The 17,823-nt window shown below is 40.4% G+C and overlaps 1 protein-coding gene across 2 annotated transcripts in view; it reads left to right on the top strand.

Annotated features, from left to right (window-relative positions):
* The window catches only part of TRMT9B (tRNA methyltransferase 9B (putative)), a 178,162-nt gene that overhangs the window by 127,442 nt on the left and 32,897 nt on the right, over positions 1-17,823 (top strand). For both annotated transcript variants that reach the window (XM_086963344.1, XM_086963345.1), the window contains exon 2: positions 873-1,027. In XM_086963344.1, the coding sequence (XP_086819470.1) occupies positions 873-1,027 (155 nt within the window). The remainder of the gene's footprint in view (positions 1-872; positions 1,028-17,823) is intronic.

Here is a 17,823-nt window from a genome sequence, read left to right as displayed (position 1 = left end):
TTTCACGGATGATATATCCGTCACTGTTGTGACGGAGTAACCTGTCTGCTGAAATCGAAATTAGGACGAAGTAGCTCTAATGTGCAGTGCTATACATGGGCATGCATGGATTACAATTGCGTTTGCTATTTAATGTAGTGGATACTCGACCAAAAGGTATTGGAGTGTTTTACATGAACACCAGCTACATTACACAAGATTACAGGGCAGTGGTGCACTTTAAATGAGCACCATTTACATTAAACAAGGTCAGATTAATGTTTTCCTTTATACATGAGGAGTTTTGGCGATATGTCCAGAATCACTGGATGTTAAGCTGACACTGGGACTCAAACCTGGTGCACCAGTTCCAAAGTCGGCAGCTATGTCGGTAGCGCCACATGTGCTAGTTTGGTTTGTGAGTTAAGGCATGTGCAAAATGTTTTTGTACTAGAGCAGTTTGGAAAATTACCTTTGTGAGTTTGACCCAAGGTTGATAAGTCAAACAGTCATGCTTGCAGAAAAAGATCTCTTGAGAAAATTATTCCTCATCTCCATTCTAATATTCACCTCAATGTTTCCTTCTTGAACTTGTCTATTCTAAGAATATTAATAGTACCATCTTAGATCATTATGGCTGCCGCTTGCTTGAAAATCATTTACTTTCACGGACACTGTGCAATAGTTCAACTTTGCTCACTTAGTGGCACGATGCTAAGTTCACTCAAGAGATATAACTGGTAGATTATTCTTGCAGTTATTTTTAACATCTCTTTAGCTAACTGTTGAAGATTAGTACACGACACGCTAAAAAGCATGCATTCTCTGCATAGAGCACATCAGCTTTTAATAGCCAAATCGAATGTTAATCCCAATTATTTTTTTCTTCCCAGCATGGAACATGAGGCTAACGAGCTAGAAAAGCAGCACGTGCACAGAGTGTATGAAAGCACAGCTTCCTATTTCAGTGACCTCCAGAGCAAGGCCTGGCCTAAAGTTCGTCAATTTCTTTTGGATCAGAAGCCTGGCAGTCTTATTGCAGACATAGGTAAGTTAATACATACTTTCCACCCTACTGATTTTAGTGGAAAGCTACAGCTTTTTTGCTACCTCTGTGTGTTTTCGCTCTCATTCTTATGGCTTTTTGCTAGGACTGCTTATTTAAATAACTGCACGTGCCTCAGAGCCAACACCTGTGCCTTTTTGCTCTGTCTTTCAAGCCACATGCCTGGCCTGTACAGGTTGACACACTCCTTCTTTGGCCTTTCTGGTCTCGCTGAACTGATACTTTGCCGCTGCAGCTAATTAAGCCTGTTTCTGATTAAGCCACTGAGAATATGCAGCATGCAGGGTCAGACTGGCCTATAGGGCAACCAAGCAGTTCCCGATGGGCTGGTCTAACAGGTCAGTGTGTGGGCAGGCTTTCTGGCTGTTTTTGGGCCTGCTTTATGGTCTTTTTGGTTGTTGTTTACTGTTGATTTCTCTGTTCGGAGAGACTTCTTAAGCAGGATACAGCAAAGCAAGATACCAGTCCTTTCCACTGCCCACAGATAGAAACAGCAACTGCAGACCAACCCAACAAAGCAACACACAGCAAAGGGGCAGTACTCCTCCTAGAAGCTCTTCAGCTATTCTTCTTGGCAGGGTCCTCTTACTCCAGAAGTGTTCTAAAGTTTGAAGTGTTAGGTCGAATATCTGTACTTCTTTTGGCCTTTGAAGTAGGGATACTTCAAAGGATTTACTTTGTAGTGCACAAGTTCTTGTCCTGCCTCGTCTTTGCTCCAGACACACTTCTGGGGGGTGGAGACAGCACTGGGAGAGGCCGGGTAAAGTCCTATTCAGGTGCAGGTGGTAGCTTCTCCTACCAATCTAGCTCAGGAAGACCCTTCAGCATGGTAATGGACCATCAGGATATGCAGGGAGCACCTCAACTCCCTTTTTTGTGACTGTCTTGACTGAATGCATAAACAGGCCCCTGTCAGTCTAAACTAGACGTTGATTTTGCAGGCAGGCAGCGGCACAAGGATGGTTGAACAAGAAAATGCCCACTTTCTCAAAGTGGCATTTTCAAACACACAATTTACAAACCACCGTTACTAAAAGATATGTTATTAAGTTCTGAGCTCAGAGAGCCCAAACTCCAAATCTCTAGCTGTTTCCAAATGAAAGTTACACTTGTAAAAGGGTACAAGGCAGCTCCAATGATATCCTATGGGAGAGCTAGTCCTTACAATAGTGAAAAACAAAATTGGCAGTATTTCACTATCAGGACATGCAAAACACACCAGTTCATGTACTACCTTTCACACACACTGCACCCTGCCCATGGAGGTACCTTGGGCCTACCGTAGGGGTGCCTTAAATGCACTAAAAGGGAAATTTAGGGCCTCGCAGGTGTTCGCACTTGCCAGGTGGCATGGCAGTTTAAAACCGCAGTCACAGATATTGCAATGGGAGGCCTGAGACATGTTTACTGGGCTACTCATGTGGGTGGCACAACCAGTCCTGTAGGCCCACTAGTAGCATTTGATTTACAGGCCCTGGGCACACATAGTGCACTTTACCAGGGACTTAACAGTAAATAAAACAATGCAAATCATGGATAACCAATCCGAATCACAATTCACACAGGGCACTTGCACTTTAGCACTGATCAGCAGTGGTAAAGTGGCCAGAGTACATAAACCGGCAACAATGAAGTCCAGCACACAGTCAAAAATACAGGAGGTGCACGCAAAGAGACAGGAAACTACGCCAAGGATGCCAGGTCTAACAGTAGAGTCTGAGAATAAAGATCATGGTGGAAACGGTCACTCTAAAGTGTCCTGAGCCAGAAGGGAGAAATAGGATTGGAAAACATCAAGGGTAAAGCAAAGACAAATCCAGAGGCCATATTATGTAAGTGCTTTAAAAGCAAAATTGATGTTTGTGCTTGTTTCTTGCACCCGTTGGGCACATTGGCATGGTAAAAAGGAGTGCAGCTGCTTCTGTGTCTGGTGCTGTAACACAAATCGCTTAGGGGCACATCTTGGGCTGGTTTGATTGTGAGTGGGTATTTGTATACGGATGTGGCAGCATACATTGACATTGGCATTATGAAAACAATAAACTTACTGTGATAAACATAAACAGAGGTGATTACAACTAATGTAGTAAACTATAATGAATGTTACATAAATCCTTTTACATTTTGATTGTTCAAATTTTAAAATAATTTACTCTCTAGTATATTTTTAAAGTATGTACATTTGAAATCATAGCACCTGACATTTAATTTAATTAATATATTGCAATCTTAATTAGCTACTGACAAGCAATAGTACAACAATTTTCAGAACTCCCCCAAATTAGAATTTTGTCTCCAGAGCCACTCCCTATTTTAGGCATCTAAATTCCACTGCAATTTAGGAGCCTAAACAACACATATTTTTTAAGTTCAATTTCTTTAATAAATCATATAATACAACTAGCGCCATATTGAACCTGTGCACAAAGACCAATATGAAATCAATGTAGTAGCATTAATTATGTCTAAGTGATTTGGTCATCAATATATCTGAAATAGAGAAATATATAGTCTTAGATTGAAAAGGGAGGAAACAAAAAAGTGAGAAGGAATTAAAAAGGAGGGAAAAGAGAAATAAACGATAAAAGTGGCAATAATGTGAAAAAGGTATAATTCAATAATAATAACAATTAACTATTAATACAATATATATATAAACCAAGAAGAACTAATAACTAAATTAAGAGTTTTGTTTTGATATATAATTGGTCATTGGTAACTATGATTGTTCTTGTTCTATGGATAATGACACTGAGTACAAACTATATGTATCTAATCTATGATTTTTGCAGATTAGATTCCACCATAGTTGACTTTATATATTTTCTTTTGTTATACAATTGGAAGTTAAAACCTGTAAGGCAAATGCAATTAATAAATCAACCAATTTTGCAAGCAATACATTTTGTGACCAGATAAAATGTACACCACCCAAACAGATTTTGTAAAGAAAAGATTGATAAGATCCCAGTAAAAGCATTATTTTTTAAGCATACTTCTTTCCAAAAATCAATAGGTTTGGAGCAAATAGAAAACATATGTATGTATAACCCATCAAGGCTATCGCATCTCCAAATATTCTGTTGATATGCTCGGACAAATTTGGATAATTTGTCAGGAGTATAATACATCTGAATAAAAAAGTGAACGAGAGTCTGTAACAAAGTGGCAGAACGGGCAGTAGAATGTGATTTTAACTATATTTTGTCCAAAACATCTATAGTCCATGAGCAGCCCAATTCTGTTTCGGATAGACATTCAATATTGAATTTTAGTCTTGCAGAGCCTAGAGAACTAAGTAGTTCATATATAATTAAAGCTTTTGCTGACACAGTGTTATAAGGAAGCAAACTGGTGTTCGCCCAAATGTTATTAGTAGAAGATAATATAGAATGTAGTGCTGTAAAGTATATCTGGTGTATCAAATTTTGCAGAGAAAGGGGAGCAACATATTATTTTGCACTAACTATGAGACTGTTAATAGACCCTCATCTGACCAATTCTTCCAGAATATAAAGTGTAATTTTTTAGATATACTTTTATTACATCAAATAGGACTTTTACATCATATAAACCATAAAGAGCTTGAATAAAGTACAGGTATGTATTAACACCTTGGCTGCTAAGGCAATTCCCATCCTGTGCTGGAAATTGCTATTCTTCTCTATTCATGACAAGCTCAGCTCGTCATAAGCACAGCTCCAGTGTGCCTCATGACGAGCTGAGCTCGTCATGAGCAGGGAAGGGGTTAAAGTAGATGGCATCCAAAATGTGGGTGAAGTGAACATAAAAAGTATGTGTAAATATGTAAATGGAAAAATGATTTTGAGTTCTATAGAGTAGCATAACTTTTGTATTTTGACAGATGTAGACAGTAAAAGACATTGAATTTATTTAATACTAAAAGATTTATTATAGCGCATGAAATCAGGAAAGTTAGCTCCCTCATTTTATTTGGGAAGTTTAAGTCTACCTCGTGAGATGCAGGACTTTTTTCCATTCCATAAAAAAAATGTCATAACAAATTTTATTGAGTTTTTTGGTATAATAAGGCCCAACATGACCACATATACATATGTATAATTTAGCATACATCAGCATGACGTTCACAATTTAATAATGGAAAAACAAAACAGTTCAACATACTGCAATGTAACTTGTCTGTGTCTGTTTGCTCCAGTCCCAGGCGGTGTCCTATGTACCCATGTGTCAAATTATATATAATGTTTCACATGTCTCGACCATATGTCTGCACTTCTACGTCGATAGTTCTAGCCATCGACAATGGAGGCTCTAAGGTAAGGCCTCAGTGTCTGCCAACCCCTGCCAATTTTTTTTTGTTTCAGGTCCCCTTGACCTGAAGACAGACACTTCCAACCCCATACAGAAGATCAACTCCCTCTTCCAAATACCAACAAGGGGTGGCATATTAGCCCTCCATAGTCTAGCTATGTCTTGTTTGCCAAGTTGAGGCCCAGAAATAAGAGGTGGCACTTGTATCTATTGCCCTCAATTCCATCTGTTCTATATAGGAAAGTCAATCTGAGGAATCTAGAAAGCTCCAATCCCAAGACCTCAGTGACGCATGCAATCACTCTCTTCCCAAACTTATCTAAAGAAACACATGTCCGTTATGTGTGCAGGAAAATGCCATTGGTATTGCCACAACAGAGGCATACAGGGGATGCCACCAACCCTGCCCTCCAAAGCTTATTACGGGTATAGTAGCCCCTGTGCAGATATTTTAATTTAATCAGTCGTAAACTCGACAAAATGGATGCCCCTCTTAGGGACTCTAGGGCCTCATCCAGTCATCATTATCAATGAGGCCAAGATCCACCTGCCATGCTGTCTTGAAGGGCTCCAGTGTGGTGTTGCTATTCATAATGAGAGAATGATATTTTTCAAAGTGTTATGGTCCCCTAAATCCCCCATCAGATTTAGTGAGTGAAAATCGGGGAGGGTTGTGAGTTTGTTATATATGACATTAATGCATAGTAGAATTAAAGGAATTTGTAGAACTGGCCTTGAGGCATAGAGTATTTCACCTGTAATTCCTGAAACGATTTGAGGGTGTGGCCATGCATAACATTGTGTAGGGAGGACATTCCAATATTGTACGAGCCACAAAATCCATGGAGATCGGCCAGTTGGGGAAGTAGCCTATCACGCCACAATAGTGTCTCATGTATTAGGCGGCCACACCATCCCATCCGATGAAGAGATTGGCGTCACACCAGAATCATGATTCTCGTGATGTGAGAAGGGCCTGAAAATCTGATCCGCTATATAAGTAGGTATGTAGAGAAAAGTGCTCCAGTAGCCAATGCTCTACGGCATAGGTTGGGTCATCTCCAGAACCATACCAGTCATTGAGCACTTTGAGGTGTGAGGCCGCATGGTCAGACTGGACATTAGCCATGGCAATGCCCCTGCACTATGTAGATTGAAAGCACATACCTAGTACCACCTGAGATGCTTTGCCCCCCCCTCCACATAAACTGGCCTAGCATAGCGTTGACCTGTTGGAATCACAACAGCAGGACCGTATAAGGGTATTTTGCAGATGATTAAGTATGGCAGAACGCCCATACAAACACAACGGCAATCCCTTCCAGGATCTAATCTCGTCCCGTATTCTATCAGACATTGAGCCAAGATTACGGTCTTCTGATTATCTGATCGAAAGACCCCTTGATATTTCTGCAACAGATCCATCACCCATCGGCCAGTGCCAAGATTCCCTGCAGTGGCCATATGACAGATTTGCCAACATTCAGATAAAGGCCCGATGTCTTTCCAAAAATCTGCATAATCTGAAGGATCCTGAGGTCTGATCTATGTGGGTCAGTGAGGAAGAATAGGACATTGTTCGCATACAATGCAAAACTGTCAGATATTTCCCTTGTCCACTCAAAGCCCCGGACAAAGCTTCTACGCAGATCCAGGTGGCTAACAGCTTGATGGCTAGCGCAAACAGAAAGGGCGAAAAGGAGCAACCCTCTCTAGTGCCATGCCTGCTGATAAACTGGGGTGGGGGGTAGATATTACCATCCCCTCACACAGAGGCTGACAGAACGTATGACAGAAAATGCGGACCAAGATTCAACAATTTCAAAAGTATAAAAAGATACATCAGGCTAACTGAGTGGAACGCCTTGTCTGTATCTGCTAACAACAGGGCTTCCAGCCTGCCTAAGCTTTTGACTGCAGCAATTGCATTGTGAGCCAATTTAATATTATAGTGTGTTGCCCAGCGGGGCATAAAGCCCACTTGATCTGGATGGACCAAGTCTGACATATGGGACATCATCTGTTAACCAGGACTTTTGTCAGCAGCTTTACCTCCATACTAGTAGCCCATCCCGACCTTGTCCGGGAGCAATCAGGCTTCCCCGACCCCCGCCCGCCCCGTTGAAAATATAGTTTACAACCAGAATGTTCATGTGCAAAATTCCACTACCACAAAGTTCGGAGAAGTACAGACATGCATTTAAACATATTAGAAGAAACAGGATTTTGTGCGTCTCCACATCTTCCATGAGAGCAGCAGTCGGGGTATAGAAAACGCGTAGGCGCCAGTATTCGTAAGCTTCCCTTTCACTTCCGGGAGGCATAAACATACGGTGGTAGAGGGGATTTAAACCAGGTAGTTGTTCTTTTAAGACCTCTCTCCTATGCCCTGGGGAGTCCAGGCCCACAGCTATTAGCCCGGCCCCCGCCCGGCCCCCGCCCGGCCCGTCCACCGCCTGCCCCGACCTCTGCCTGCCCCTGCAGCAGCCCGGTCCCCGCCTGGGCCATCCCCCGCCTGCCCCGACCCCCGCCTGCTCCGACCCCTGCCTGCTCCGACATGAGTCCCCTTACCTCAGCCGCCGCTCCTCAGTTTACCGCTCCTTGCCACTTCACCTGACCGCCGCTGGCCTGTCCGCTGCTCCTCGAGTCACCGCTCCTCCCCCGCGCCATGCCCGCCGCTCCTCGTCTGGCTCCTGGACGCCTCTCCTCCCCGCGCTCCTGACGTGAGCACGAACGTCGCAGCCGGCGCTACTTCGGAGGGACTATTTTTATTTTTACTGGAAATTTTTGAAATAACTTTTTAAAAAAAATGTATATAGCCTATAACCATCTACACACCCTGACGATTCCAATGGTGTATCGGGTTGGTGCTGTGGTTCCCGAGTTTACTCGCCTCAAAGGCTGATAGTTCTTCCTTTATTATAGTAGTATAGATTTAGGAAGGATATTGAGTGATATGAGGCGTGATATTCTGAGCAATGGCTCGGTTTCAGAAATACAACATTTTCAGCATGTCTCCAATCGGGGGGCAGGCAAGCCACCTGAATCGCCACTCTGACGGTTGCCAGATAGTTTCGGCCCAGTTGGGACATGGATACCTTACAAAATTTGCACCGGAATCCGTTGGGACCAGGTGCCTTTCCGGACTGTAGTTCCAACAATGCAGCTGTCAGGGGGTCTCCAAGGACCTCTGTGATTCAGTTGACAGGGCCCTCGGGGGCACACCTTCAAAGAATCTCTCGATCTGTGAAGTGTTTACCACCTCCCTCTGCCTATATAGGGTCTTGTAAAAATTGGCAAAGCTGCTCGCTAATGCAGCTGGATATGTGAGCACAGCACCATTGACATCGAATACCGTGGGAAGTTGGCTCTGCATCGTGGCCTGTCGACATTGTGTATACAGGACCTTACTTGATTTGTCGCCCCATTGGTATATTGGTAAAGTCTGCTCTGGCCAGCCACGCACAGCGTGCCTTCTCCATGAATTCCCATGAATACTGTTGTTGGGCAATACATAGTTATCTACGCGCTGGGCCCCTAACATCTTCCCCTCCCTGCCTTTCCAGTTTCATAATGTGGGCCTCCAATTGTATTAGGTTGTGCTTTCATTGCTCATGCTCCGCTGCACAATATCCGCTCCTCAGATGGTAGGCTTAATCGCCTCCCATAGCATATCCGCAGATGAAGCTGTCTCTTTGTTGAGCTTAAAGTATTCATAGATGTAGGTCTGATAAGACTTATCATGCAGATGCCATGGGGAAAGAGAGGGCAATGTTGTGGCCTCACCCTATGCGCGAAGCTCCAGGGGAGAAAATTTAATTGAGCATGGAGAAGGATTGCTGAACTAGGGAATAGTAGGTGTAACCTGTATCCTTGGGGGTTGGTGAATTCTCCATGTGTCCTTCCATCCCACCAAGTCCACTACAGGTTTTAGTTGGGACTCAAGCGTTCACACCTGCCACCTGTCTCCAGTCAGTCATAATGCATCATTCCAATTCCCCCTGATGACCGCTAGGCCTTCGGTTGTAAGTCCCCAGATGTCTACCAATCAGTCTACAAAACTTTAGCTCAGGTGTGGGGGGCATAAACAATATCAAGCACAATGTGTTCCCCGGGTAAAATCCAATGAACCAGGATGTACCTACCCTGTGTGTCTTCCCATCACTGTCATAGAGTGAACAGGATCCTACAGTGAATCATGAAAGCCACTCCCCTGGAGCCCCTCACAAACCTGGTGTTAAATGTGTGTGTGCATCCATTGCAGGCCAGACTGGCAGTTTTGGTGCCCATTAGGTGTGTCTCTTGCAGGAGCAGGATGTCTGCCCTAATGCGCTTTGCATGGCGGAGTATCGTGCCATGGCTTCCTTTATCAAGCATGCCCCTGACGTTCCAGCTAACTATCTATAACCGAACAAGGGTGGATCAGTGGCCTGAGCTATCATCTGTATAAGGGAGTCACTTAGCGCATACAGTCCAGATATGGGGATAAAGCCCTGGGAAAAACAGACTGCACAGTCAGTTTGGAGATGACCATTAACCATGAACTCTCCGCCCCCGGACTCCACCCCAATACCTCAAAAAAGCTGAAGAGGGTAATCTATGCCAACCCAACTGGGGACCGATATAGGATCTGTCGAATGGATCCCCAAACACCTCATTGCCACAAAGTCAGCAGGAAAGGGTTTAAGTGTACCACCCTAGCCATGCAGCCCACAAAAGAGATATCAAGATACTGCATCATTTGGGATTAGAAGGGACTCGCAAAGTCTCAACTGGAGCCCTCCAGGTATTCATTTGCAAGAGTTGCGTGCCCCAGCTTCAAGATCCTCTGCCTGCTCACTATTGCGGGCCCTGGAGCGCCAAGTCGATCTGGACCAATGTCTGCACTTCTCCTTCAGTTTGTTTTGCATTTGGCTGGGTTCTCCTGATGAGGAGTGTGAATGCTAAGAGGAAAGGAATAAGGGATAACCTTGTCTAGTACCTCTATGTAAAGTAATATAGACTGACTGTATACTGTTAACATAAAATGAAGGTTATGGGCAGAATATAAATTTATGGCCAGATCCATGCCATAATAAAGCTTTCCTAAGAAATTACCAATTAACTCTGTCAAAAGTGTTTTTAGCATCTAAAGAAAAGGCTGTCTCAGTGTGTTTTAGTTTAGAAGAACAATAAATAATAATATGAAAAATACATGAGTTATCTGCTATATTGTGAGTGACCTTTTACAAATGGATCTTTTCATTTCTTTGGCATAAGGCATATCATTGCTTCTGTTAATAACCTATTAGAAGCATGTGAAGCAGAGAAAGTTTGTAAAAGTTTAAATGATAAGGAATAAAAAAAATTGGAAAATGTCATATAAAATTCTTCAGTAAAGCCATCAGGATGGGTGCTTTGTTTGTGGGGAGTTTTTCAAGTGCAGCAAAGAGTTCATTAACAGTCAGAGGTTTTTCAAGGGAGGACAAATTAAGAGGTTCTGTACCATTTTAATGTAATTTTTTTTATCCAATATAGCTCTGATAGTGTTAGAGTAGCAGTGTAGAAATTGTTTACTATTAAGCAAAACTATTCACAATCTCTGATCTTTGAAAGCTCTATGACCTTGTACATTAAGAATACATTTGACATTTATTTGTCTCTTTTACATTTGAAATAGTTTGCAAGAGGGGAGCCAAATCTGTTCTCACCTCTATAATATCTAGCATTCAATTTCGATTAATACCCACAAGCTTTATTTGTAGAGGTTTTATTAAATTATATTTTATTGTTAAGAAGTTATTCAAGGTTATCCTTGTCATTTTTGTAAGTATTATAGTTATGTTCTTTGATCTTGTAATGTATAGCTAAGGATTCCTTTTCGGCTTTTCTCTTTTTAAAGGCAACATAATAATAAATCCATTAAATGCTGCTTTAATAGCAATCCAAACAATAGAGAGCAAAGCATCTTCTGTCTTAATTTATTCCAGGAATTCCTTAACAAAATTGTTGCAACCCAACTGGAAGTAGGGATCACTTAATAAAGCATGATTACATCTCCAATGTGAAGATGTAGAATTAGTGTGAATAATACTAAAATCATACCGGAATGGGACATGATCTGATATCACTGTAGAGAAGATTTCTGAGTCATGCTTTTACTGGAAAATAAATAGTCAATCCAGGATTGAGAATGATGAGATGAAGAATAAAATATCTCCACAAATCTTTAAGAGCTCTTTGGGAGATTGTACTAAAAAAGCTTTATGAGTGTTGTTAGGGATACATTTGACCGGAAAATGCCTATCTAAAAAAGGGTTCTTCATTCATATGCATTCACCCCCTAAAATACAATTATCTGTAGAGTGATTCAAGATTTTTTGGTGAAATAGTATGCCACAAATCAGGGTTGAGACGTGTAGGCCCATTTACATTCAAAATACATAAATCTAAATCATTAAGTTTCCGTTTCTCCAATATCCATCTACCTTCAGAATCTTTTTCTTCTGAAACCCGAATTGTGATTAAATGTTTATGACATAAAATAGCTGTTTCTCCCTTATTACCATCAAAAGGGGAGATAAACATATCACCAAACCACTGTTTCTGTAATTTATGTATGTCAGTGTCAGATAAGTACATTTCCTGTAGTAAAGCCAATTGACCTTTAAGAGGAGCCAATTGGTACAGAATTCATTGAAGTTTAATGGGGTTCTTTAAACATTTTACATTATAAGTTACAATCCTAAGATTAATCAATGTCTTCTAGGAGTATAGAGATAATCATGATCTTTCACAACAAAATATTGATCATAGATTCAGAAAAAGGAGAGGGTAAAAATAGAATAGGAAAGAAGAGAAGAGAAGGATAGAATATTTGTGAAGGAGAAACACTCTATAAACAAAGAATAAGAAGAGGTGGTTGTGGAGCAAGCTACAATGAGTAACATTACACAAAAGAAAACACGCGCTGTGAAAGGTGTAGGGGTGTTAAAACACATAAGGGAAGACATTAATTACGTGGCTTCCACTGCTATAAGAGCAACATTAAAATTCAAATAATTCAATGTCTAAATGTTGGGATAAAACATAATTGAATACATAAAAGGTAACTTACCTATGAAAAGGGTGGCTGTACAGGAGAGAAAAACAACTAACAAACAGGACTCCACTGTGCATGAAGACGAGACAACAAATCATAAGGACAACTGAGGAGGTACCTGTAATGATACAAAAAAGTGAATGAAAGTCAAGATAAGAGAGTCAACTACATATAACAAGAGAAGGCACACTGCTCAAATGAGAATACAGAAAGTCCTAGGGAACTACAGAGAGAGAGGAAATACAAGTCATCCAAGAGCTTGAGCACCAAGATCCCCTTTGAAGCTGAAGGAACTCCTGTAAAGCATCAGGATTAGTGAATGTATGAGTGTTGTCCTCATAAGTGACCTTACAAAAACAAGAATGAATAAGACCATATCTGGCATTCAAAGCCTTAAGTTGAAGATCCAGAGCAAGAAACTGTTTCCATCTATTAGCAGTTGCGTTGTAGACATCCTGGAAAATATAAACCGTATTACCAGACCATTGAAGGGTTTTTTGTGTCTAAGCAACTGTAAAAACTTCCATTAACTCTACAAGTTTCAGAAAGAGCATAAAGATTCCTCTGTTTTTGGGTCAACATAATGATGAATGCTTAGGACTCATTAGCTCTTTGGATACTGAGAGGAGTTTTATGATTACAATGAACAATCTTCCGTAGCATTGCTTTGAGAAAGGAAACCATGTCGGGACCTTCAGCTTCTTCCGGAATACAATATCTGGAGCCGAGACGGAGCCTCGCAGGAATGCTGGCATCTACTTCGGCAACCAAAACACGTCCCTAAAAAACTCCTCTTGATTTACAGAATTGGGTCTAGTGGAATTTTACATTCATATAGTGTGATAACAAATGCAGAAGATCCATCCACCTGAAGGAATCAACACATTTGCGAGTTTAGGAAAGTAGGTGGTTCTATTTTGCTGGTCTTGCATATTGTATTGACCCTTAACAAATCTTCATATTTATCAGTGTTCATGATCAATTTAACAGTAGATTGTCAGATTGCCACTCTGATAATGCACTCAAATGTAACCATGGCAAAAGTAGGAGTAATTGCATTTCCACAATAGGAAGGGGAAGAGAACTCCTCCATTCATAAAAAAATATTTTACAAATAGAGAAAAGCATTTTTGTGCTAATGCACTTTTGTTCATTATATGTGCTTGAATTACATTTGGTCCAAAATCTGCATGTATAAATATTCTGTATGGATATCCCCACCAAAAAGTTCCATACAATTCCATACAATTTTCCAGAATACTTTTGGGATTATTTTTCAAGGGTTGGATGCATTTCCAATCTAGAAGTATAACTACAATAGCTGATGCTTGTATGTAATGAACTGCCAAGATTTCCAGTCTGACCTCTTACTTGGTTGCAGAAACACTGTACACTGAGACCCATTATTCAATATTCACGCAGCACTGTGCTGCATGAAAGCCAACATTACCAATGGGAGACACCTCTGGTTATGGAATCAATCAACACTAACTTATGACACGAGCAGAAACATTATTTTCTGTATCCACAAAATATTATCTGAGCCTCTCGGTTCTTCTTAGAAAAATATATTTATACCATCAAGCAATAAGAGTGCTATACAATAAGTTATTATAATGCAGGTGTCACAATGATCAAAGAAGTATTTAATTATGTACAGAGCTCTTAAAAATAATGTTGACACCCAAGATTGTTGGAAACATTCTTAACAACATAAATCCTGTCAATTAGTCTTTGATGTTTTCTGTGTGAATGAATTAAATCACAATCAAGGATATATAGATCAACCATTTAATCCCAGTTCATGCATTGGCAGGTCTCATCATGACCAAAGCCACCTGTCTATGCCCCTAGAAAATGAAAAGATGGCTCTTAATATAATGCACAAGCTCTTATTGAGGATCAGAGTCTACTGTAATCAGGACACATAACATATAACTGCAGTAATGTGAAGGTATCAAATACCACTGTCACAATTCATTATTAGTACTTCTCCAAATTTACTTCACACTGATATGAATCAAGATTTATATGAAAGTGATTATCTTCCTATACCTAATTGGGGATATTCGCTGTGTCATGCAATCACAAGCCAAAGGGTGTGATTTATAGTTTTGCGGATGGCAATTTACTCTGTCAGGGCGATACAGTAAAGTACTGCTTCGCCCTAAGGGATTACCCGCCAGCCAAATTTAAAGATGTCTGACGGTCCAGCAGATATCTTTTGCATTTACAATAACCACATTCATGACAGTCCCTGTTAGACAATTTGATGGATGACTTCATCAACATGATGGAGCTGGACATCAAACTTTCAATATTATTTTTAATTTCCAAAAAGAAAATCCCAAACTGAGATTTTCTTTTTGAAAACAAAAAACAATTACCCCTTCCCCATAGGAGATTTCTCTTATGACATTGAGGTAATTTTGCAGGTTTTACTGCTCCTTAATGTCAGGTTACCTGGTGGTGATAGAGACAGAAAACTGTCAATGTGTTCACCCACTCTAAAAAGGGCAGTTGAATACATTGCCAAAACTCTAACAACCCATACTCTGTCGGGCCGTTGGAGGTGACTTTAGGTGGCGTAGACAGAGTAGTCTCTGCCATATACACACTGAAGTTGTGCACGATTCTAAAGGAGTACTTTGTCGCTGTTGCAACAAAGTACCCTCTCCACCAACGTCTAAAAGGGATCCCAAACCCACTTAAAAAGAGATGCAATTGTTTGTCTCTTAAACGTCAGTTAATGAATCAAGAGGCAATGCATAACAATTGTTTTACCAGCATGCATATTAGTGCGGAATGCAGTAAATACAAAAATAAGTTGTATCCGCTATTCAAACTAAATCCAAATAGGTATGTGCGTAATTGCTGTCACTTGCATAATGAAAAAAGGGTTCCTGACTCACACTAACAAGCAGCTCTGGGAAGACTATTGTGACTCATGCCCCCTTGGTTCATTAAGTGAGCATTATTTTAAGTAGCTCTGTACATAATTATACAATTCTTTGCGCATTGCAACGTCTGCACCATAACAACTTTTTGATAGCACTTTTATTAATTGATGATGTACATATAATTATACTAAGCAGAACAGAGGAGGTTCAGACAATATTTTAGGTATCCAGCAAATGGTTTTTGTGCTCATGTCATAAGTCAGTGTTGATTTTATTGCCAGGGACATCTCCGAATAGTAATGTTGCAAATGATTGCCAGGGGATCTGCATTATATATGTTATCATTAACCTAGTGAGCTTTAGTTTTTGTCCTTGTTCAAATAAAATAGCATTAAAGTCATTAGCACTGCCTTCCACGAAGGCGGAAATATTGCAGCACAAGATTTTGCAAGAACTGTGCGCCTATAATGCCACTGGCTTTGCTAAAAAGCATGTTTTTGTGTGCCGCCTGGTGTTTCCCTGTAGCGGAAAGATGATCCAGTGGTAACCTTGCATGAGATTTATATTTGAGGATCTCCTGAAGTTCAAATTTTGATGTGAGAATAACCACCCATGGGTAATGGACATAAAAAGTGTAATTTCACACTCATTGCATATCTAATGCTTAGGAATATCATGTGACTCTGCTTACTCTCTGTTTGAACCTGACTTCCTTGGTGTTAGGATTTCACATAAGGCCAGGTCACACATGTTTAATACATGCCGGTTCTCAAAGGTTAACTGTATAGAGAATTGTAATTTTATTAAAGACAAGGAGGCTAGCATTATGCATAACCTTTTAAGTTTTATTCACTAACTTCTGAGCAGCATTAAAAGCCCAATAGAACAGAACATGAAGTCTACAAAAATAATTGAACCTTCACACTAAACATAAGTCCCATGCACTCCATTCTATTCCTCTTCTTCTTACTTAAGCAGCACTTCTTGTCTTGAACTTTTCCACCGTCTTCTTCATCTGTACCTTATTGCTGAGAATCTCGTTTGAAAAAAATATATACTTTAAATACATCCACCAAAGCATATCCATGTAAATCACCTTAAACACTTGAAATTGTTATCATTTCTACTCACAATACCTTATCACAATACAGTAATGCAAATTTCTAAATTCCAGTTCACCTCCATGGGAGAAAGGAAGGGATAATATTACCTCCTTGTGAGAATCAACATTTTATGTCATGACAGGAGGCTAGCAATATGCCTGTTTAAAGTCCTTTAAAACTAGGTCTGCAAAATGCTCTACTGGTCTAAAATAACATTTTCTAAAAACGTTATCATTTGACCAATATGCTGCCATCAGAATGTCATGTAAGCTTCCTCCTACCTGCAGCACCCTTGATGCCATTGCTCCATGAATCAAATGTGCTTTGAATATATTCATATCTACTCCTGCCTCTCTCATAGCAGATTTCACACATCTCGTAATCGTTGCTGTAGATACTGCCTCTTTATAAGGCTTCACGTAGTAAATCAACAATTGATCCACTCCTGCACATCTGTGTTCACTCACTCTTTCTTGATAATCCTAAATTTACCTCACCGCACACAACTACGGATGTTCATCAAATCTTGGGTAAAAGACCGAATCAGTCATAGTCTTAGTTCTTTTTCTTATCTCAAACAACATCCCATATGGTTGATAAAATCTACATGACACCGCCAGGGCTCTCATCTGTGAAACTCTTTTGAATGAAATCATACAAAGAAAAGTGGCTATCTTCCATGATAAAAGCTTTATTTAAACGTTGGACTTTGTCTCATCAATACAGCCACACACCTCTCTGCTATGAGGCCCGGATTTGCGTTACCTATAAAACAAATCTCCCTTTGGCTCAATCCCCTCAACAGATTGATGTCTAAATCTGTTCCATTCAAGTAAGATGCCTCTATCATTTCAAAAGTTCTGGTAACAACCCCTAGAACAACTAGGAGTCTGTCTTCACACATTACTTTAAGGACCTTTCCAGATTATTTCTTGGATCATGTTCTAGTTTAAAAAGATAGGTAATAAAATCTGGATCCAAATTAGGAGTCATTGTCTCTTTTATATCAATTACAGGACGTGAACACTCCACACTCATCAACTTCCGTTTATTTCTTTAGAAAAGTTTTCTGGTCTAGTGTTTGATATAGTTAGCAACATGTGCCAAAGGTCATCACTCTAAAATATGAGGGTGCCTCATCTCTGAAGGACTGATTAGAGCTTGACCAAAAGGGTCCTTAACATCCTACTTTATTTCATTCTTACCAATATCTACCCCTGAAAATTCATCTATTTCCTCGTCCTATCCTAAATCAAGGATATATTCATCCATGTCATCTACTTCCTTTTCGTACTAATCAGGATGACAGCCCTTATCTTTTACAGGGTCTACGTGCTTCTCGTCTGTGCTGCTTTGGACAACTGTCTGTGAATCTCCAAAGATTCCTGCTCTTGCTTCTGA

Source organism: Lissotriton vulgaris, chromosome 3_1 (genome assembly GCF_964263255.1).
Source record: "Lissotriton vulgaris chromosome 3_1, aLisVul1.2, whole genome shotgun sequence".
Lineage (NCBI taxonomy): Eukaryota > Metazoa > Chordata > Amphibia > Caudata > Salamandridae > Lissotriton > Lissotriton vulgaris.
This window is presented reverse-complemented; position numbering and strand designations above follow the sequence as displayed.